This window comes from Atta cephalotes (genome assembly GCF_000143395.1).
Source record: "Atta cephalotes unplaced genomic scaffold scaffold00015, whole genome shotgun sequence".
Classification (NCBI taxonomy): Eukaryota; Metazoa; Arthropoda; class Insecta; order Hymenoptera; family Formicidae; genus Atta; species Atta cephalotes.
In genome coordinates, this window is record NW_012130079.1 from 2,436,193 (window position 1) to 2,455,912 (window position 19,720).

At 33.9% G+C, this 19,720-nt stretch overlaps 3 protein-coding genes across 3 annotated transcripts in view; 1 reads left to right on the plus strand and 2 right to left on the minus strand.

The window, feature by feature from the left end:
• Window positions 1-6: 6 nt before the first annotated feature.
• LOC105618013 (lysine-specific demethylase phf2-like) lies at window positions 7-5,234 on the minus strand (the record flags this gene model as incomplete). The annotated part of the gene is made up of 13 exons (XM_012199552.1): window positions 5,092-5,234; window positions 4,602-4,687; window positions 4,102-4,380; window positions 3,806-3,947; window positions 3,263-3,712; window positions 2,972-3,173; window positions 2,048-2,886; window positions 1,918-1,968; window positions 1,351-1,541; window positions 1,075-1,277; window positions 744-791; window positions 188-368; window positions 7-71 (listed from the first exon to the last, which is right to left on the minus strand). Coding segments are annotated over exons 1-13 (2,880 nt in total), but the record flags the coding sequence as incomplete, so codon positions are not given.
• A 993-nt stretch (window positions 5,235-6,227) lies between these two features.
• LOC105618014 (polynucleotide 5'-hydroxyl-kinase NOL9) lies at window positions 6,228-9,307 on the plus strand. The gene is made up of 6 exons (XM_012199553.1): window positions 6,228-6,435; window positions 6,555-8,230; window positions 8,303-8,493; window positions 8,565-8,615; window positions 8,691-8,890; window positions 9,066-9,307. The coding sequence occupies exons 1-6, from the start codon at window positions 6,228-6,230 to the stop codon at window positions 9,305-9,307; spliced, it is 2,568 nt and encodes an 855-aa protein (XP_012054943.1).
• A 2,240-nt stretch (window positions 9,308-11,547) lies between these two features.
• Window positions 11,548-19,720, minus strand: part of LOC105618015 — a 151,327-nt gene continuing 143,154 nt past the window's right edge. Inside the window, exons 4-21 of the mRNA XM_012199554.1 lie at window positions 16,160-18,193; window positions 15,547-15,757; window positions 15,205-15,293; window positions 15,028-15,135; window positions 14,850-14,931; window positions 14,669-14,776; window positions 14,447-14,602; window positions 14,259-14,350; window positions 14,015-14,125; window positions 13,650-13,869; window positions 13,435-13,562; window positions 13,278-13,325; window positions 13,136-13,200; window positions 12,794-13,062; window positions 12,400-12,636; window positions 12,179-12,320; window positions 11,872-12,086; window positions 11,548-11,789 (exon numbers count right to left, since the gene is read on the minus strand). Coding sequence (XP_012054944.1) covers window positions 11,548-11,789; window positions 11,872-12,086; window positions 12,179-12,320; window positions 12,400-12,636; window positions 12,794-13,062; window positions 13,136-13,200; window positions 13,278-13,325; window positions 13,435-13,562; window positions 13,650-13,869; window positions 14,015-14,125; window positions 14,259-14,350; window positions 14,447-14,602; window positions 14,669-14,776; window positions 14,850-14,931; window positions 15,028-15,135; window positions 15,205-15,293; window positions 15,547-15,757; window positions 16,160-18,193 — 4,557 coding nt within the window. The remainder of the gene's footprint in view (window positions 11,790-11,871; window positions 12,087-12,178; window positions 12,321-12,399; window positions 12,637-12,793; window positions 13,063-13,135; window positions 13,201-13,277; window positions 13,326-13,434; window positions 13,563-13,649; window positions 13,870-14,014; window positions 14,126-14,258; window positions 14,351-14,446; window positions 14,603-14,668; window positions 14,777-14,849; window positions 14,932-15,027; window positions 15,136-15,204; window positions 15,294-15,546; window positions 15,758-16,159; window positions 18,194-19,720) is intronic.

Below are 19,720 nucleotides of genomic sequence, written 5' to 3' on the forward strand. Positions count from 1 at the left end.
CATTTTATGAAGTTTCAAGATTTTCCCTAAACGTTGCTTTGCTGTTTTCATACCCTTCTTCGGTTTCCGTTCTGAAAATTTAAGAATATCCATTTTTCTTCACAATTATTAATCGAGTATAAACTATAAACTACTAATTTTCAAATAAAAAAGAAATTTACAAATAATCAAAATATTGATACTTTACCAGCTGGAACGGGTGCTGCGAGTTTGGCTTTGACATCTTTAAGTCTGTTGGGACTTGTCAGTATTGACCCGAATCCGGTGGATTTTACATTTTCAGAAGCTGCGGTAGATGCAGTGGTTCCTACTGCAGAGACTACAGGATTCTTTTGCTTCTTTTTATTATATGTACGTTTGTTGGTACCCTATTACATGCACAAAATATAATTTACATTTAATTATTATGAGCTTTTTGTATTACAATAACATAACAAAAATAAAAAAAATTGATGAATATAGGAAGGAAGATATGTAGAATATCACCAAGAACAGAGAAATTTTTATATTATATTTATAATGATTCAATCTGTAGCTTAATGGTGACAGATTACAGCTGATGGTCACTACATATGTGCAGTGAAAAGAAAGCTTAATATTAAATGGTAATTAAAACAAAGATATGAGTTGCAAAATTAAGAACTATAATTAAGAATAAGATTGAAATTATAATATATGTATTGGAAAATTAGAAAAAAAGTACAGAATTTTATATCAAATTGCAGAGATCGAAATATGCCTACCAATTTCTTCTTGGAAACCTTGTCCATGTCGTTATCCAGGTATTCATCCTATGTGAAATGTATATGCAAGAAACACGGAATTATGGTACTTAAGAAAAATTGTAAGTGATCAAACAATTATTATAAATGACAAAAATATGAAAAAGTATTATTACATTAGATTACATTATATATAATAGTATTACATTAGATAGCAATTAGCATAAATATTAATGAGTATTAATTATTAGTCTGGTAATGATTAGAAAGCTTAATGCATTATTTATTTGTATTTTGTGAAATGATAATGGGCGAAATAAAGTAATATTAAATAAAATAATAATTTTCTTACAGATTGCTTTGCTCGTTTCGCCGCAGCCGCTTCCAGACCCTTTTCCACAGATGTTTTCTTTACTCCTTCCCGTGCCGGTCGATTAGTTTTCGGTAAAAGAGGGCCTACTCTAGCTTTCGGATTCCATGCTTCATCGATTTGACTCTTTGCTTTAGGCTTAAAGATATAATCTTCATCATCAGAAGCGTCTAAAGCTGGATAAACTGTGAATAGTACAAATTTAGTAATTGTATCGAGAGAAAACTATACAAGACATTCTGTTTATTATATACATACTAAAATCATCATCTTGATGAACTTTATCAATATTTTCTATCAACTGATCGTCATCTTCGTCATCATTTTGTTGACTCTTAATAGATTTCTTTGACGATTTCGTAGAATTACTCGTTGTCGAGTAACTTTGCTGGCTGAACGACAACATTCCGGCGATCGCCTCCCGTGTGGACGGTGACGCCCTGTCAGAACTGACCGTTTTCAATTTATAAATACTAAGACATCAAGAAATCAAATTCATTCCTTTGTCGGCATTAAAACTACAAGAAGCTTTAAATAAGCATTAAACAAAATTGAAGATTTGCATGCTCAAAGAAGAATCATATATCTGCATTCATTCTATATTCATTCTATAATTCAACTTCAAATCCGCGATTATTTCAAATAAAACAAAATTTAGACAAATTTGTAAAGTATAATAATTAAATTACAATAATCAGTTATTTAAAGTTCACTGAAACTTTTCATTAATCACATCTCTGAGAGATGTGATTAATCGGGAAAATTTGCACGATAACTACAAAATCTGAAACACAAAGATCAGAATCCCACGACGAATTAACTTACCCAGTGGGCGGTGGTATATGTTGACTGTATTGTGGAATCGTGGTCGATGGTCTGAAATTATTTTTCGTTACAACCATTTCGTTACAATCATAATTCAATGCCAACAATATGAATCTGAATTTATACATACGTGACATCGACCCTTGGAGTGTTATTCCCAAGAGTATACGCCGACGCTTTCAACAATTCTTCTATGCCATTCTTCGGCGTGTTATTTAATACATCGATATCACCATCATAATCGCGCTTGAGTCGTTTCGATCTTGGCGTCCGTTTCCGTTTCTGCGATTCGTCTATCACAAGACCGTAATCGCTCTCGTTGCTACCGTCATGAAAATCATACACGGATGATGATTGATTCCACGCCAGCGATTCCTTCGTTGTCTCGAAGGAGCCGGTCATAATATTGCTACCGTAAACGTTTATATTGTCGTTTGTACTTCTGACAACTTCATTGTTGCCGAGCTTAAATCTAATTACGGTAGGACTCTGTTTTCCCGGCTTGGATAATTGCCGTTTATTATTGTTTTTTATTACTGCGGGTTTTTCCGTCACGGGCGTTTTAACTAAAGGACACATGATTGGTTTCGGCAATGTAAGCTTTAATGTGAGCGGTTTTGCTGATTGTTGAATCAATGCGGGTTCCATTTTGTTCGTTTCCTTTAACATCATTTTATTTGTTTCTTTTAACATCGACTTATTTGTTTCTTTTAATGTCGCTTTGTTTGTTTCCTTTAACGTGGCTTTATTCGTTTTAAAAGCGTTATCGGCCATCTTATCGGCATAATCGAAATCTACGAAATCTTTATTTAATGGCTTTCTCTTTTTTCGTTTACTCTCGCGTTCCGGTTTCGGCGGATTTAGAGATATTAAGTACCGTTCCGCATGCCGTATTTCTTTACTAAGATCCTTCAATAATTTCTGACTATTTATTGTGTGTGGTATCTGACCACGACTAATCATGCTGTACTGGAATTAAATACATTAACTTTTATTTTAGGAATGTATATATTTTTAAATTAGAATCGCGCGTATATCAACATTCTAAACTTACATCTTTATCTGTATTCCATTGTTTGAGGATCCCAAGCAATGCCTTCACGCCTTGTAAAAAATACGGCGGACATTTCTTCCCCTCGTTATTCAATTCTTTCAATTCTTTTAACAATTTCTTCGCCGCGAACCAATTAATTGTCTCAAATCCAGGATATTGAAATTTTGCTGGAGTCTTCATCTTTCTCTCTAATTCATATATTCTAAATAAAAGGGCATAAATATTATAAAATGAACAATGAATTCCTTAATTGCTTTACAATTATTTTACAATTAGGATTTCTCTACTTACTGTATTTGCATTTGAATGTTGAGACTGTGTACAAAATTTCCACCGAAAACTAAAGAATCCACCGGTGTAAGCACCGCGTGTATCCAGCCTGTAGGGATCATCATCGTCTGACCTTGCTTAAGCACACACTTGTAACACGCATCGGCCTGATCCCCAAAGAAAGTTTCGCTTTGCGTTGAACTGCACATCCATTGCTGATACAACTGTAAATTCGCCGGCGTCGGTTTGACGAGATAAAACACTTTTTCGCCGCGCAACACGTGATACCACACAGATGTACCGCCGAAATCAATATGAAAATCTGTGAAACTATCTTTGACCCCCATTAGGCAATACTTTTGTACTTCCGGTCGTTTTATATCATTATCCTCAGGCCAATCGCGGGGCCATGCTGAATTAGCCCAGTCGAGTTTTCGTGCAACGTATGGGGCTTCAACCAATGGCGAGAGGCTGCAATTGTTTTGTTTATCAATTTATCAAATATATATCTTAAAACAATTTGCAAAACCATATATAGTAAGTAATCAATGAATATTGATATACCCAGTATTAGTAAATTCAAGACTTATGACATTAAATACTCTTATTCGGGAAGGGGCATTGTAATATTCTACAAACTCTCTTAATTTCATACGTAGATTACTTTGGCTTGTAACATCAATTACATCTATATCTCGATCACCACCTGAAAATAATATATGTTATATAAAAGTTTATAAAATACAATTATATAAAAAAAAATTAATGTATAAAAAATATAAAATAACAAATTTATTATGAAAAATAATTAATTATAAGGCATCAATTATTATTCCAAGATATTTTTATATTTATCTTACCTATGTAAGTTTCAACATCGCAAACATTAAAGGTCGAAGATGGTACAGTCATATCAAGTCCATCTTTCCCATCAATAATAATAGGAGTTTCAAAGCCATTATTTTGTAAATACTGAATAGTCAATTGGTGACCTTTCACATGTTTCACAACCTCGTCGGCTTTGGGAAAGTGTCTCGACTTCAGTTCTCGTATGAATACTGCAGTTCCAGTTTGAACTGGCTTTACATTTGCGTCGAGTTCAGTATAATCATGCCTATGATAATTTGTTCTAATTTTCACTGTAAAGCAGAATAAACATTAAAGACAACAAATTTCACACATATACTCTCTAAATTCTCTCTAAATTTGGAGTGGAATCTCATTCTAAAGAATAAAAATTGAATTGGGAGGTTTAATTTTCTATCTTTACGAGCAACATTTTATTCTTCAGAATGACAATTTACTCTAAAAGTTTTAGAGAATGTAAATATAAAAAATGAATAAAAAACAACAGTCTTACAAAGTGAAGGGCCACACATGGGCTCACATCGTGGACAGTGGTACTTGTCAAGATCTATAGTCACATATTCCTTCAAATTCACACACCTGAAACAAAACAATAACACTTGATTATTAATAGAAGAAAAGGTATTAATTGCAACATACGATGCAAAGATGTAAAAATCGTAAGTGCACACAGATCGGTATTTTAAACGAGCGGAGCAAGTCCTGTCGGTTCGATTGTTCTCGCTACATCGCGTTAACAAACGCCGAGTACGAAGTGACGCGCGTACAGGTTATGTTAACGTCAACAAAAACATAATCCGCAACGCGACACTCTCGAGACCGTGTCAAATTGATCATCATGAGCGGATCGAGCGGACGCTCGCGGACGCGCGAGTGATTCCGCATGGGAAATCTATCGGGCCGTTCGTGGAAAATCGCGGGAGAACTGACGTCGCTCTCCAAGCGCGCGCCTCGACGCATATCCCGTGCACGCGAACGCTTACCCGCCATGGTACCACTCCTTGCACACGTCGCATTGTATCATAAACTGTTGGGGTAACGAACGGCCGCAAAAACAGTACGAGTCTGACGTCTCCATTTCCTCGATTTCCTCGATTTCCTTGTCGGTCACCAGCATCGAGTACATCTCCCGTGGCAAGTCGATTCCGTCGACAACGGAGGTGGCATGGTACGAGCGAACGGCGTCGGGGCGTCGCGTCGCGCAAAAAGAAATGGCGCCCGCTAGAAAATCGAGCCAATCGCTGTTTTACACCAAATGTGGGCGCGAAGTTGAAACGCGAGATTCGTTGATTTATCACGTCCTAAATTTCTTCTTTATAGCTGAATTCTTTGCATTGTTGGCCCTTCTTCTTTTTATATTTAACATCTAATTATACGTTTATTTGATTTTAAGTGTAGAAAGCGTAATACGGAGTGCAGCAACGAAGAGTTTGCTGTCTAGGAAATTATCGGGAACTTGCTGCCTGGTAACACTTGTTCTTAAGCTCTGTTTATAATTGACGAAATTCATAGAAATCGCGAAATAAGAAAAATACACTGGAAGAATACAAAGTAGTGAAACTGCGTGGCTTTGTTAAATGTGCAAAGCTCTGTGATAATAACATAGATATACGTATATATTAAAACAATCATTGATATATTTATTTTATCAATGAAGATTTGCAACGAACAAGCAAAGAAAAAAGCAGTTAAATTAAAATCACAAAAAATTAAAAAGTAAGCGAAATAATTCGAGATTGAACGTAACTTCATCGTTTATGTTATTCATGTGACTCGAAGCGACTACGACGCAATTCCGATTAATTAATTCATAAAATTATTTAAAACAAAATTTCTATGTAAAATTTTTATTCTTAATTTCGGATTATATAATATTATATTTGTTATATTTAATCTAATCTTTTTTTATATGTTAAGTAACAAATGTATGTTAAATAACTAATGATTAATTACAAACAAAACAGATGTTAGCAAATTGTTGATGAAGTTAATCGGAATTTTATTGGAGTCGTGATAAAATTTATGATATTGCATGAAATGTTGCATATTGTTTCATTTTTATTACGTTTGTGATTCTAGAAAAAAATTGCGAGGAAAATCGAGAAAACGCATGAAAAAAATGCATGCCTCTCTTAAGAACAGCCACAAAGATACCACTGTAAATTTGGTAGATGATGCCTGTGCTAGTGACATGCAGAATATTTTTTCATTAGACGAGCCAGTAGATATTTCCATACAGAGAAGAGCCGCACAGATCAGTCTTAAACATAAAATAAAATGCTCTGACAATAAAGGAAGTAGTAACGAAACAGACTCTGAGACTCAATGTAAGAAATGCAGAGAGAATTAATTTTTTTTATTTACATCATCGCTAATAATTCGTTCTCATATGAAATTAGGATATCTTTTGTTAATGTCCTTAATTTTGCAATTATTTGAATTTTAGATTTCACAATTGATTCCAAAGAATCGGGTAATCTAGAACAAAAGACAATTGGAGAAATAGATATTGGATTCTGGCAATTGGATTCTGAAAATAAGACAGAGAGTAAGCAAAAGGATACGGATGATGATTTGACTCATATTGCTTTCAATGAGAAAAGAAATTTAGGTGCACCCTTTGTGGTCAATGCACTGGCGGATGGTGTCACTTCAATAAACCTGCCAAAGATATTTGAACCTGAACAAATGATGACAAAATTAGATAAGGAAATGATTTGCAATGATACTCTTGAAAAGATAAATTCATTGATCAATATGGATAGAGTCATTATGACAGATGCCAAATCTGGAAAGTCTAAGTACAACGACCGTATAGAAATTAAACATTTAGAACTGACATCACCTGTGCTATCGAGTATAACTAAAAATGATGAAAGCGAAGATGCTAACAGATTAAAAGCCGCTAATGTCAATAATACAAGCAATCCTATTCGAAATCGTTGTATGCGCAAAAAACACATTAAAAACAACAATCCTCAGTATATAGATCATAATAATTCTACAGAAACATCGAGTCCAAGGCGCAAAAATATTAACTGTTCACATCAACATATGGATGAGAAAGCACCAAAAATTTATTGCCTAAGAAATCTAGTTATCGTCATAATGAAAAGCGGGAGTAGATTCTGTTTCACTGGCAAGCTGTTAGTAAAAGTGTTGTACGGTGCTGTGAAAATTTACGGTTCCGTGTTAAACAAGTCGATTAATAACACAGAAATATACTCTCCACGTGGATACAGCAATGTCGTCATAGAAACTAGCGAAGAATTCCCGAAAGACAGTGTCGAAGATGTGTGGACAGCGCTTGCTGTAAAAGGTATCACTCGAGACTCTGAGAGCAAATTACAGATTGACGTTGACAACGTCCAACCAGGAACAGCTGTTCTCGTACTGCAGAATTTCGAAAACAATTTGACGCTCTTCCTGAAAACCTACTTCACATACTTCAAATTGTTCCCAAACGTAAAGAATCCTCACTATTTTTCATGGACAGACCCCAAACGAGCTGAGATAATATTACAAGCGACACTGCGCTTCGAGCAATACAATTTTAATTATAGACAGTTGATCGTTGATTCCTGTATCACCATGGACATTGCGGAGAGAATGTTGAATCGCTGGCGCGCGAATGAATGGTCTTGCACGCTGATCGCTGGTGGTAAAAGCGTCGGCAAATCCACTAGTATGCGATATTTGATCAACAGTCTGTTGGGCACGTCGAAGAAGGTAGTTTTGATAGATGTAGATCCCGGACAGGCGGAATGCACACCGCCCGGATGTATCTCATACAGTTTGATCGAGGAGCCATTGATGGGACCGAATTTCACGCATTTAAAAGCACCAGTTTACCAGCTGTTCATTGATAACGTAGACGTTAGCCGATGTGTTACGCGTTACCTGGAGGGTATTAAGATGTTGATCGAAAAATTGAAGGAATGTCCCATCCTGTCTCGTTTACCTATTGTTGTGAACACAATGGGTTTTACAAAAAGTCTTGGTTGGAACATTATAATTTTCACGATAAAACTAATCAGCCCCTCAATCATCCTACAGATTATGTCGTCAAAAAAGAAGAATAATTATAACGACGTTCTTAGTGCAGCAGTTATAAATAATCAGGTAATACATAACTTTTGTGATAATAAAGTATGTATTGTTGAACAATCGATTCCTGAGAAAGACGTTTAACAGAAATGTTCGTGGACATTCTGCGATGAGACATTCATCGATTGGAACAGACCGTGTGAACACGATTTGTGCCTAATCTATTCCCAGGCGGAGGTTGCAGCGCGAAACGAGTTAAACATAACACCATATCAAGGACGTGAACTCGTGATGTTATCTTATCTCAGCAATATTGTGCACGACAAAAATGATTTTCCGTAAGTAACTATATACATTGTTTCATGTTTTAAAAAACCCATAATTTTAATTTCAATGCTTGTTATTTCAGCCAGTACAACACAGAACTTTCATTTAATATTAACGAAGCAGTGCCGTATACGTCAGTATCTTATATCTTATTGGTATATAAATGTTAAATAATGATAGACGTGAATATCTTGATATGTATTTATAGGGCACCCTTTTCTTCCTTGTGCATTATACCACAACGATTATTCGGAGTACCTGCATCACGAGCTTTAAATGTCATAAATGGTAACATTGTAGCGTTATGCGGTATAGATTTAACGGAAGACTCTCCAAAAAAGTCCACAAATATTTCCAATCTTCAAGTATTGACGCAAAGATCTCCTTTATGTACATGCTACGGATTCGGTAAGTAATGATACTTTTGCGTGAACTTCTATTTTAATAACGACAAAAACAAATATTTTCGAATATTTTTAAAATAAATATATAGAGAAAATATTTATTCGTATATATTCATATATACGATGTATATATAAAAAATTAAAAAAATATTATGAATGTATCCTGTATTATTGTATAGGCATAGTTCGAGGTGTCGATATGGAACGACAAGAAGTGTTTATAATTACTCCGTTATCGATATCAATCATGCAGCACGTTAATTGCTTGGCAGGCTGTATTCCTGTTCCTCCAGTATTATTGCAATTACATCAAGGTGCTCCTTATGTTGGTGGAAATGCAGAATTACCAACGAGTCGTGAACCTCGCAGAGGGTATTTCAGAATGAAATATCAAAATAAAAATGAGTCGAGTAAATCATAATGAATCATATTACGTGCGCTGATATATTCTTTGTTAAATGCTTGTCAGAACGTTTAACGTTTTATGTTTAAGAACGTAAAACAAAGTAAAATTTTCAAAAAATCAAAAAAATTTGTTTATTTTATTTTTTTTCATCAACATGCTTAGATGCATATACGCAAAGTATATATAATAATGAATGCGAGTGGCGACGAAGGAAGAATCCAATTCAGGAAGGATATGAATGCAACACATGATGCTACAGCTGTTATGACGATTCATTTTACAGTCTTGGAATAGATTCTCTATGATAAACTAACAAATTCGATATATTTCTATTAAATAATCAATACTGAAACTTTAAACGTGTTTTTTTTTTCAAAATTACTATTTTTCAAGTGGCGTCTATAACTCGAACGGTCAATTTTCGACCGATTGGCCACAGTTTGAACAGTAACTTCACAAAATGAATAGTTTCAGTTAAGCAGGATTTTTTAACAGCTGCCATTTTATAAAAAAATAATAAAGAATTATTTTAAAAACTCGCTACGCTTAACTGAAACTACACTCATATAGATTCGAAAATTTTATTTCAGATAATTACAACTTGTGTTCTCTATGTTGATGGATTATGTTTTTTAAACACAGAAGTTTACAATGTTGTGCAACATCGCCATATATTTATATTTTGACAGTACAAAAATTCTTAAAATGTTTTCAAAGTATGCACAATTAATGTACCAATTCATATTTTTTACTTTAGAAAAAATTGGTAAAGAGAAGTCTTTTTTTAAGATCTTTACTCTGTTTTATTCTCTTAAATGAAACAAAAGTATATCAGAAATTATTATTCATACTTTTAGACAATATTTTATTTTGTACAATTGATGATTATTTCATTTCAAGTGGTAAAGGAAATAATGACATATTTCTGTATATTGATTTATGTCGTTCCAGAATAATTTTCTTGGAAAGAGATAAAATATAAACATATATTTTCAGTGTATATGTGTGTGTATACAGGATATGATTGTTAATTGTATGTCTATGCTTCATTCAAAAAAGTGAATATAGCGCTCAAAAGAAGCAAAAGATATTACAATTAATAAGGACCAAATAATCTATTATCCTTTCCTTGTTTTAATCACTAGAATGTTGACGCAACGAAAAATAAAATAGTACATAATATATAATGATGAATATTGACATATATTAAGATCATGTTGTATATATAAAAAATTGTGATATATAATTTAATATACAGGATGTCCCAAAAAGATCGGGATCCCTGAATATTTCAGAAAACGTAATTTCTGTTGTAAAGTGTTTCAGTCGTTTCAGACAAAAGTAGTTGCAGAATTTAAAAAGATTTATTACTGATCTTATCAGTTTGATCTTGGATGGCGGTGTTAAAGTTAAACTGATAAGATTAGTAAATAGATCTTTTTAAATCCTACAATTTTCATCTGGAATACTTTTCTACACTCTGTATATATAAATATTCATTATAATCAATTATTGAACATCAAGCAATTAGGGATGCATCGATTATTCGAAAAATATCCGATATCTGGCCGGATAACCGGCAATATATCTGGTTGAAATTTTATTTTGATAGTGTGCGTTAATGCAGAACTTTGTTCTTTTTAGCTAAATTTCTTGCACAGTTCATTTCTCTTTCATCTTTTTCTTTTAACATTGGAAAGAAAACAGGGTTGGTATCTTTAGATTATCTTAAGATTAATGTCTTTTTTTATAAATAAAACATATTGTGTTTTTTCTTAAATATGTTTTTATTTTTTAAATATGCTTTAAATAGTATTATAAAAAAACACATTAAAAACTTGTTTTTTACCAACCCTGAAAGATAAAGAAAATTATTATCGCTATTTTTCTCTTATTGTCCCTTTTTTATGAAACCATTTTCCAGACATGTCTGGCAAAATATTCGATTGAATAATTCCTACCGGATTCCTACCGGATATCCGAAAACAATGACACCAGATATCCGATACTCGGTAATTTTATGAATCGGTGCATTCCTACAAGGAACATTTTACACATTATTTTTATAAGAAATACAAAATTTAGATATATATAATTGCAATCATAAATTAACCTGATAATAGCATGAGATAAAAAATCATTACTTAATTATGTGCTTAATTATGTACTATTCGACAATGATAAAAAAACTTTGCTGGATCAAAATTTTCGTTAAAAGTATCTATTGCAATACGGAGGTAATTCAATTATTTTCTTTAAAAAACAGACTTTTTGCTTGTCTCATCTTCATTGCACTTAAAATATAAGCATAAAGGTCGTAATATGGCAATAAGTGTTTGTACGCTCCAAGACTTTCCGAGTATTTTCTGTCGATTTGTGGCTGATAAATTCTTCACGTCCGTATAATGTCGTGGGAAGCCAAAAATTTCTTCGAGTTCAGTAATCCATATCGTATCAGTTTTGCCTTTCATTATAATTGGTTTTAATTCTGCTTTTCCTAAAATAAAAATAGAAATTAAGTATACATCGCTTTCAATAAAAATATCTGTGAAATGTTTTTATTATAGATATTTTTATACCTTGTAATAAAGAACCCGTTCTACCCGTAACTGTATGAAGTTTCTTGCAAAGAGCCTTTCGATTCAAATTTGGAGTAAGCTTATCCTGAACATCTTGTCGGCTTTCAAATAGCGGCATATATGGATTAAAGGGAAGATTATGCCAGTAAAGTCTCAATCTATGTTGAGGTGAAAAATCCGCCGAATCTATGACATCAGGTTCTCGTCCTAAATTTCTACAATAATTAATGTAATAGGTTAATTTCGTAATTATAATATTACCTGTTGAATTATAAGTTAACAAATTATAATAAATATTTTAATTTACTTGTTAATTTCTAATCTATACTCGGTTGGCATAGAAGCGACATTCTCAAATAACCAAAACATATGTCGACCTTTGTTAGCTTTTTCTACTAGTTTTTTAATTCGGCAGTACTCGAAAAAGAGAATGCCTGTCCCCTTTGGATCTATTACATTGGATTATAAAAATAGATTAAAATCATTATAAAAGCTTTTAACAGATACATATTAATTGCAGATTAGTACCGTGGAGACCTAATCGTGCCGGATTGACCAGACTTAAATCGTTGCATGGTGACCCACCAATTAGTAAATCAATCGGCGCAATTTCTTGAATTTTTTCCTTTGTTATACCTCTTACATCTCCTAGATAAGTAATACGATCACCAAAATGAGCAGAACTAATCGTTAAGGCATTTACATCAATTTCACTAGCGTAATAAACTTCCACAACGAGCCCCAATTTTTGAAGCACCAAAAAACCTATCATGCATTTAACAGAAAAAAAAATATGTATATATATATATATATATATATATATGCATCATATAAAATTATATCTTTCGAGTGTGAACTTGCAATAATTTAATGCAAACATTTAAAAAAGTATGATTGTAAATTAAATGCAAATTTATCTTACCAGTGCTCAAGCCATCAAAAAGAGACAATACACGTACAGCTTTATTCTGTTTTTTCAAATTTGCAATATCTACATCATTTGTGAAATTAGGAGTTGTACGGAACATTTTTGTAAAATGCTCTTTCCAATTTAACCGTGGACGCAATATCAAATCTTTGGGCTGTTTAGTTTTGTCTCTGCAGAGAAAACATTCCCATGGATCTTCCAACAACATGTCATCAAATGATTTTGGACATATCAAAAATTTCAAACAAGCTGTACAATAAACACTGAAATGAATAATGCGTTAAATAATTATACTCTGAAGCGACAGAAATCTATTTTAAATGCGAATAAACCAACCGTGGACAATCTTCTGAATCACAAATAAGAACAGTTCCGGTGTTGGCACAAATTGTACAATAAAACTGAAATCAAAAATGAAACAAAGCGACAATCAATATTTTAATTTCTTTAAATATCGTCGGAACTGCTGAATACTTACGCACTTGCCATCGTTCCCATGCACAAACATACACGGTTTAAATTCATCCTAGAAAAAAAAACAGACAAATGTTTGTGCAATAAATAGCCATGATGATCATTATTTTTCTATTACTATTACTGCTATAATTTATGAAAGAATGTGTTTTATTTCATACCGAGCATTCTTTACATAAGGATCCTACAAAGAACGGATGTTCCTCCTTTTTGCCTTTAGGAACTTTCAAACATTTTAAGCATAAATTTTCCAAATCACAGTCTCCTGATACTATGCGACGAAAATCATCTATAGTTAATAAAAAAAATTACAAATAAAAAATTGATGTTAAAAGTATCAATTTGTGATTTACACATATTGCATAATTCAACTTACTACTCGCTTTTATGTCACGCTTTCGTTCAGCACCTATATCCGACTTGAATTTGAATTCGTTGATTTTTTTTACCATCTCCTTGGAATATTTATCATATATTCTGTTAGAGTCTGAAACTTGTAATTGGTTAGACGGTATGTGAATATTATTTGAAAAATATTCAAAGACATTATCTAAAGTCCAGTTATCCGTGTCGCATCCTAATCGTGAGCAATAATCCTAAAAAGTCAAATTCAAATGTCGTGAAAGTTTTTGAAATTTCTTACAAGAAAATATTCATCATACATGTAATACATTCAAATCGTACATTCAAATAAACCATTTATAATATTATCTTAAATAAATAATTCTTTAAATTTTTTACCTTGGAGGCTTGAAGTACGCCTTCAAGATATGGTAGTCTGTTTGTATTCTGAATGTACTCTCGCATCTTTTCTATTCCTTTATGAAATTTCAAAAATTCGAGATGACGCACCTATTAAATACAAAATATTAAAATAATAATTTATTTATTATATAAATTTATATTTATTATATAAAAATAGAAAACGGAACATCTGCTGTGCAAATGTTTTCATTTTTTGGAAATTGATATCAAAACTAGTCACCTCCGAAACTTGATAATCCCCATACCACATAATCCATTGACAACCAAAACTCGGTTCTTTTAAACAGCAGTCGCGATAATCAATAATCATTGCTGAAAAAAAATGTGAAATATTCTTCATACTTAGGAGGAAGGATTAAGCGAACATTAATAAAAAAAAAAAAAAGTAAAGAGTAAATGCGCTTATACCGGGCCACCAGCAATGTCCAGGGATTTTTGCCCAGGCTATCACACCAGGCTGTTGGCTTTGTAAACATAAGCGCTCATCATCGATTTGTTCCCAGCTTGTATTTACATTTTTATTTTTTTCCGTATTCTGCTTTTTTGGTGGCGGCTCTGGTGAACCTACAGAGGATATTAAATTAGCGTTTCAAACAGTATACAAAAATTATAGATCTAAAAAAGACATACTTTTCCGACGTGACATAAATTTCTTAGTAGCTTTGGAATTTTTTTCCTTCAGGCCATCTAATTTTTCTTGTATGTTTTCCGGGTACGGATGAAACGTTAGATCATCCACTGTTGTATCAAATAACTTTTGCTTTTATTTGCAACGATTATGAAAGATAATTCGTAGGATCTTATGACTTACGTGTCTCCAAATTAGCTATGTTTCGTCGTATCCAATAATAATAAGGCTTTGTCAGAGTACAGTTGAAACGTTGGCGTAGTATCTAAAATAATCGTAACGGCACATCGCATTTTTGGAAGTAATTCCTTATATAATTCTTATTGTCTTTAATTTTATTCTCGAAGAGATATCAAAGAACCTGTATAGTCGCGTCAATGGCACGCGAACGAATATTTTTACGAGACGGTTGCGACAATCGCTCCTCCAAGTTCCTCGAGAAAGGTTGTATCTGTGTTTCTGGTTTAAGCTGAAATCATAATTACGTTTCATTATTCCATCAATGAAAAGATTTCTATACTAGACATAGCTAATTTACCAACGATATTTGCGATTCTCCGATCCAAAAAACCCATAACTTGTCAGGTTCAGGAGCCATTCCTACATGTTCGGCATCGACGATTAGTGCTGCAATGTTACATTTTGAATTAAAAAAAAAAACGATATTCCTTTAAGATAAAATAAAATACTTAAAATAAGATAAGCATTTAATATATAGTTGCGCGACAAAAACGATATTTCTAATTAGCTAAAAACATTAATAATGTTAATTTTTATAGTTAATTTTTACAATGAAACCTGTATTCGCAATGCGAGCTACATTTTGCATGCAATACGTTCATATGAGACACTTTGTAATCATTATCTCTAATATATTTACCTGGCCACCATCCTGAAAAGAATCCCCATACTAGTTTACCGGGATGATTCTCGTTAATATTTTTAGTCTTTACTAGAGCCCTGGTCACTCTACGCGGACCACTTTCGCTTTTTTTATCATTATCATGCTTCAAATTGTTACCTTTGTTACGTGAGCATTGTCGCATTACATTTACTTTGCTAATTTTCACGTTTTTTGCTGTATCTTGATCCTATTATTATTACACATTCAAATATATATTATATACTATATATTATTTATATATTATTATGTTAATATATATTATAGAGTGTATAATGCTTTCATGTGATTTTTTTAAAACATACTGATTGCATTTATTCTTTCAAAACTATAAATTGTAATAACTTACAAAATTAAATAAGAAAATTTCCAAAACTTATTTCGAAAAATGAATTATTTAAAAAAAAATGTATTGGATAATAAAATATAAATAATGTTGAGAATTATTATACATAAAAGTATGTTTTTATATACCTATTCTCTACTCTTTATTCTTCTTACATTGAAAAAACTTTATGGAATTTTCACAAACAAATTTAACGAGTCAATTTCATAAACAATTCTATTACCGAATACATAAATAATAGTTTACCTTGGAATCATCATCCTCATCTTTGGCAAAATTACCGTCCGAAGCCGATCTCCTAATTGTTCTATTTTTATTTGTATATGTGATTATAGCTTCGTCACGTTGGCCCATGAATTTTATGTCCTCCATAGCTTCATTCGAATCATCAAAAGAATTTATTTTCGTCAGGAAAGTATCTGACTTTTCGTGATACTTCAAACACGCATTATTCAACGTTTCATCCTTGTCATCACATTTTTCATCTTTTATAGAATCGTCACTAACAATCTTCATAGCCAATAGCATCGCGCTATCAACAACTTCGTTACCGCATTCTTCAGTTGAAGATTCTAAGGTCGATCGACGCCAAGATGAGTGGATTCTATCGTCGTTGTCGCTGCTGTCCTCCGATTTCCAGATCTCCTCCATGTTTATTTTCAAGGATGGTGCTGATCCCGGAGTATCAAAATCGACACAATCGTGAAAGACGCTTCGATAAGCCGTCTCCGTATTTTCGTCTTGTTTACAATCAATCGAATATCTGTATCTCTTCTTGCGCCGCCTGCCAACCGGATTAACATTTATTAATGATTCCTCAACATTTGTTGATTGTTCAAATTTCTGAGATGATAAATCCTGATTTTTAAATTCGTTCTTATCTACCCACTCGTATTCCATGGAAACATCTTGATTGGAATCCTTATGATTCGACTTCTCGAGCGTATCTCTTCCATTTTTGGAAATCGTTTCCTCAATATTTTTGTCATCCTTCGCAATTTTCGTGCTTATACACTCTTGAATATCTCGCATAATTGCGGCGGCTGTATCCTTCGGATTTCTCTTGCACGGACAGGTAGTATTTGTAAAATTGCGAGAACGCCGTCGGCGCGTTTTACAGTTGCAACATTTCTGTACAATTTCTTCCGCGATATCACGCGTGTTAGTAGTGACGTCATCTCTTAAATCCGATTTACTTTTTGAAGAATTTTCCTCCAAATTGTGGGAAATTCGCCGCCGATTATGATTATTATGCGCCGCAGAATTGCGAGTATTTCTTTTCTGTTCCATCGATTTATTTCTCTTTCTCTTCGACATCACAGAATGATCCCTACCGTTTTCCAACTCGGATTTCTTCTTTCTCAATAACATTCCTCTGGTTTTACGTGAAACGTTTTCATTCTCAAGACTCTTGCGTGTCGCACGTCGTTCCGAAAATTTCGCAAACTTGACGAGCAAAGGCTCGTCATCATCCTTAGAAGTATCAGCAATCGACTTTACATCCTCCGAAGTATCGAGATCATTATTCTCGATGCTATCATCGATTCGCAAGACGTTCATGAAATAATCAGGATATTCGGATAACTCCTCCCGATTTTGCGAGTCTTCCTTCGCATGACTTTGCGAGTAGAATTTGGAGTATCCGGAGCCAGAATAATCAACCGGAGCGATCTCCGAGCTCGTTTGACTAATTACTTCTTCTTCGTCTTCGCTCGATTCGGAACTTTCGGACAAACGCTCGTCTTCATTGCGGAGAGCGCGAGATCGCGTGGACGAAGAGTTCTTCCTCGCCGATAATCTTGCCGACCGATCATGAGATACGTTCAAATTTTCTCGCTCGGATCCTTGCAGTGGCAGTGAGGTTTCATTCTCGATCGCAAGATTCACTATTGCGTCATTGATTTTCGAATATACGGTCCTCGGTTTCTTATACCGTTTCAATGATAATCTTACTTTTCTCCTTCGCTTCCTTTGGGCGGGTTTCGTACTAGTGATCTGCTTAATTTGTGTCGGGTCGATAAACGGCCATGAATTACCGAAGATATTCGCGGACTTGGTAGCGTCATCTTCGTGATCATTCCTTTCGAAATCAGAAGATTTCCCTGCGTCCTCAGTGGTAGACGGAAAGTCCAACTCAGAACAACTCGCGATGACGACTTCCTTGAGGGAAGATTCGCGAAGTAAACCCAAGTCTAAGGCACAGGATAAGGCCCAAACGTTCGCTATCATGGATAAATTGGATGACTTTTTCTTAAGTTGATCCGGCTTTTGCTTTGGTTCCTACAATTAAAAATTAAAAATTTTTCAATCTAAAAAGATAAGTAACCTGGATTTATTTTATGATTCATAATTTTAATTATTCATAATATTAAGATATAATAATGACATCAAGAATCTTCCATAATCTCTTATTATTAAAAAGTACAAATTATAAGTAAATTGTAATTTTCTAAAATAACATTGTTAGAAATTATATTATATAATTATATGCGCTAAAATATTTTGATACAATAATATTTACATTATTTTACTTTTAAGAAATATACATATCTATATACGTCATTTTCCAATATTAATTGAATCAATATAAAGTAATTTTACAAAATGATTGCACGCGTCGCTTCTAAAAAATTATTCACATTGAAAACAAAAACCTTATCTCTTAAAATTAAAAATTGTGTCGTTTAAGATACAATTAAGAATGATCGAATGATTGCCACGGGAGAATATGCAAGAATATCACGTGAAATTGCATCAGCGACACAACACCGGAAGTGAGAAACGTACGGATGGAGAGTCCCTTCATAATCCGGGATGTGTTTGCTTATTTCGTAATTACGAGAGAGTAAAGTGTATAAAGAAAATGTATTGGATCGCGCGCGTCGCATCCGTGAGCAGATTTCCCATGGGTAAACGTAACTCGCAACATTGACAGAGTCCTGGTGTCCCGGGGTTGCAGGATGAGGCATCACGAAAGTTTTGCTCTGATGTCCTATACGCATATGTGCGTGTGTATGCGCGCGCGCGCGTGTGTGTGTATGTGTGGGTGCATGCGTGTGTGTATGCGTGCGTGTGTGCGCAAAAATCTCGTTTCTCAAAGAGAACCAAATTGAGGTCGCGGGCGCTTGATTAAAATTAAACTTAAATTAATCCTCCTCGGCCGCGTGTTACCGCCCGTGGTAAACACGCGGTTTTCATATTACCGCGCCGTGTCGAAGAGGGTAGTTTCTCGAAACGAGAAGCTGTAGGTACTCTCGCGGCGAGAGGAGCACGTTCTTGATCATGGCGTAATACTCGCGCACGGCACACGGCAAACATTGCGTTTATATCCCCCTTTGCTCTTAGTAGCTGCACGCACTTTCGTACTTGGCATGCGTGCCTCCTCTCTCTCCCTCACTCTTTCTTTCATTTTTTTCTCTCTCACGCTTTCGTAATACTTCCCGGAAGTTTATGAAGACCTGAATTAAGTATGAAGTCATAAGAAATGTAGATGCGCTACGAAATGAATGTCCGCTACGAAGTCGGCGCGCGCGACTCTCCTTATTCGCCAACAATACATTTTAGCGCATTAATCGCGATGATGCAGCGACGCGAATAATAACGCGAAAACGCGCGGATATTAATAATTTGCGCAGGCCACGTTTCAACACGCGATTTAATATTTTATTCTTAGGTAGAGAAGATTAATTAAGCACTTAATATATTAACATATATGTAAATATATGTAAATATCAATATATGCATTACGCAATTATCTTATTTCGAATTTTGCATTTTGAAATATCTGTTTACGTACGTTTTTATTCC

Coding starts and splice junctions, on each gene's coding strand:
- LOC105618014 (XM_012199553.1), top strand. CDS start 6,228: ATGCATGCCTCTCTTAAGAACAGCCACAAAGATACCACTGTAAATTTG. Junction 6,436..6,554: donor AACAGACTCTGAGACTCAAT/GTAAGAAATGCA, acceptor TTTGAATTTTAG/ATTTCACAATTGATTCCAAA. Junction 8,616..8,690: donor AACGAAGCAGTGCCGTATAC/GTCAGTATCTTA, acceptor ATGTATTTATAG/GGCACCCTTTTCTTCCTTGT.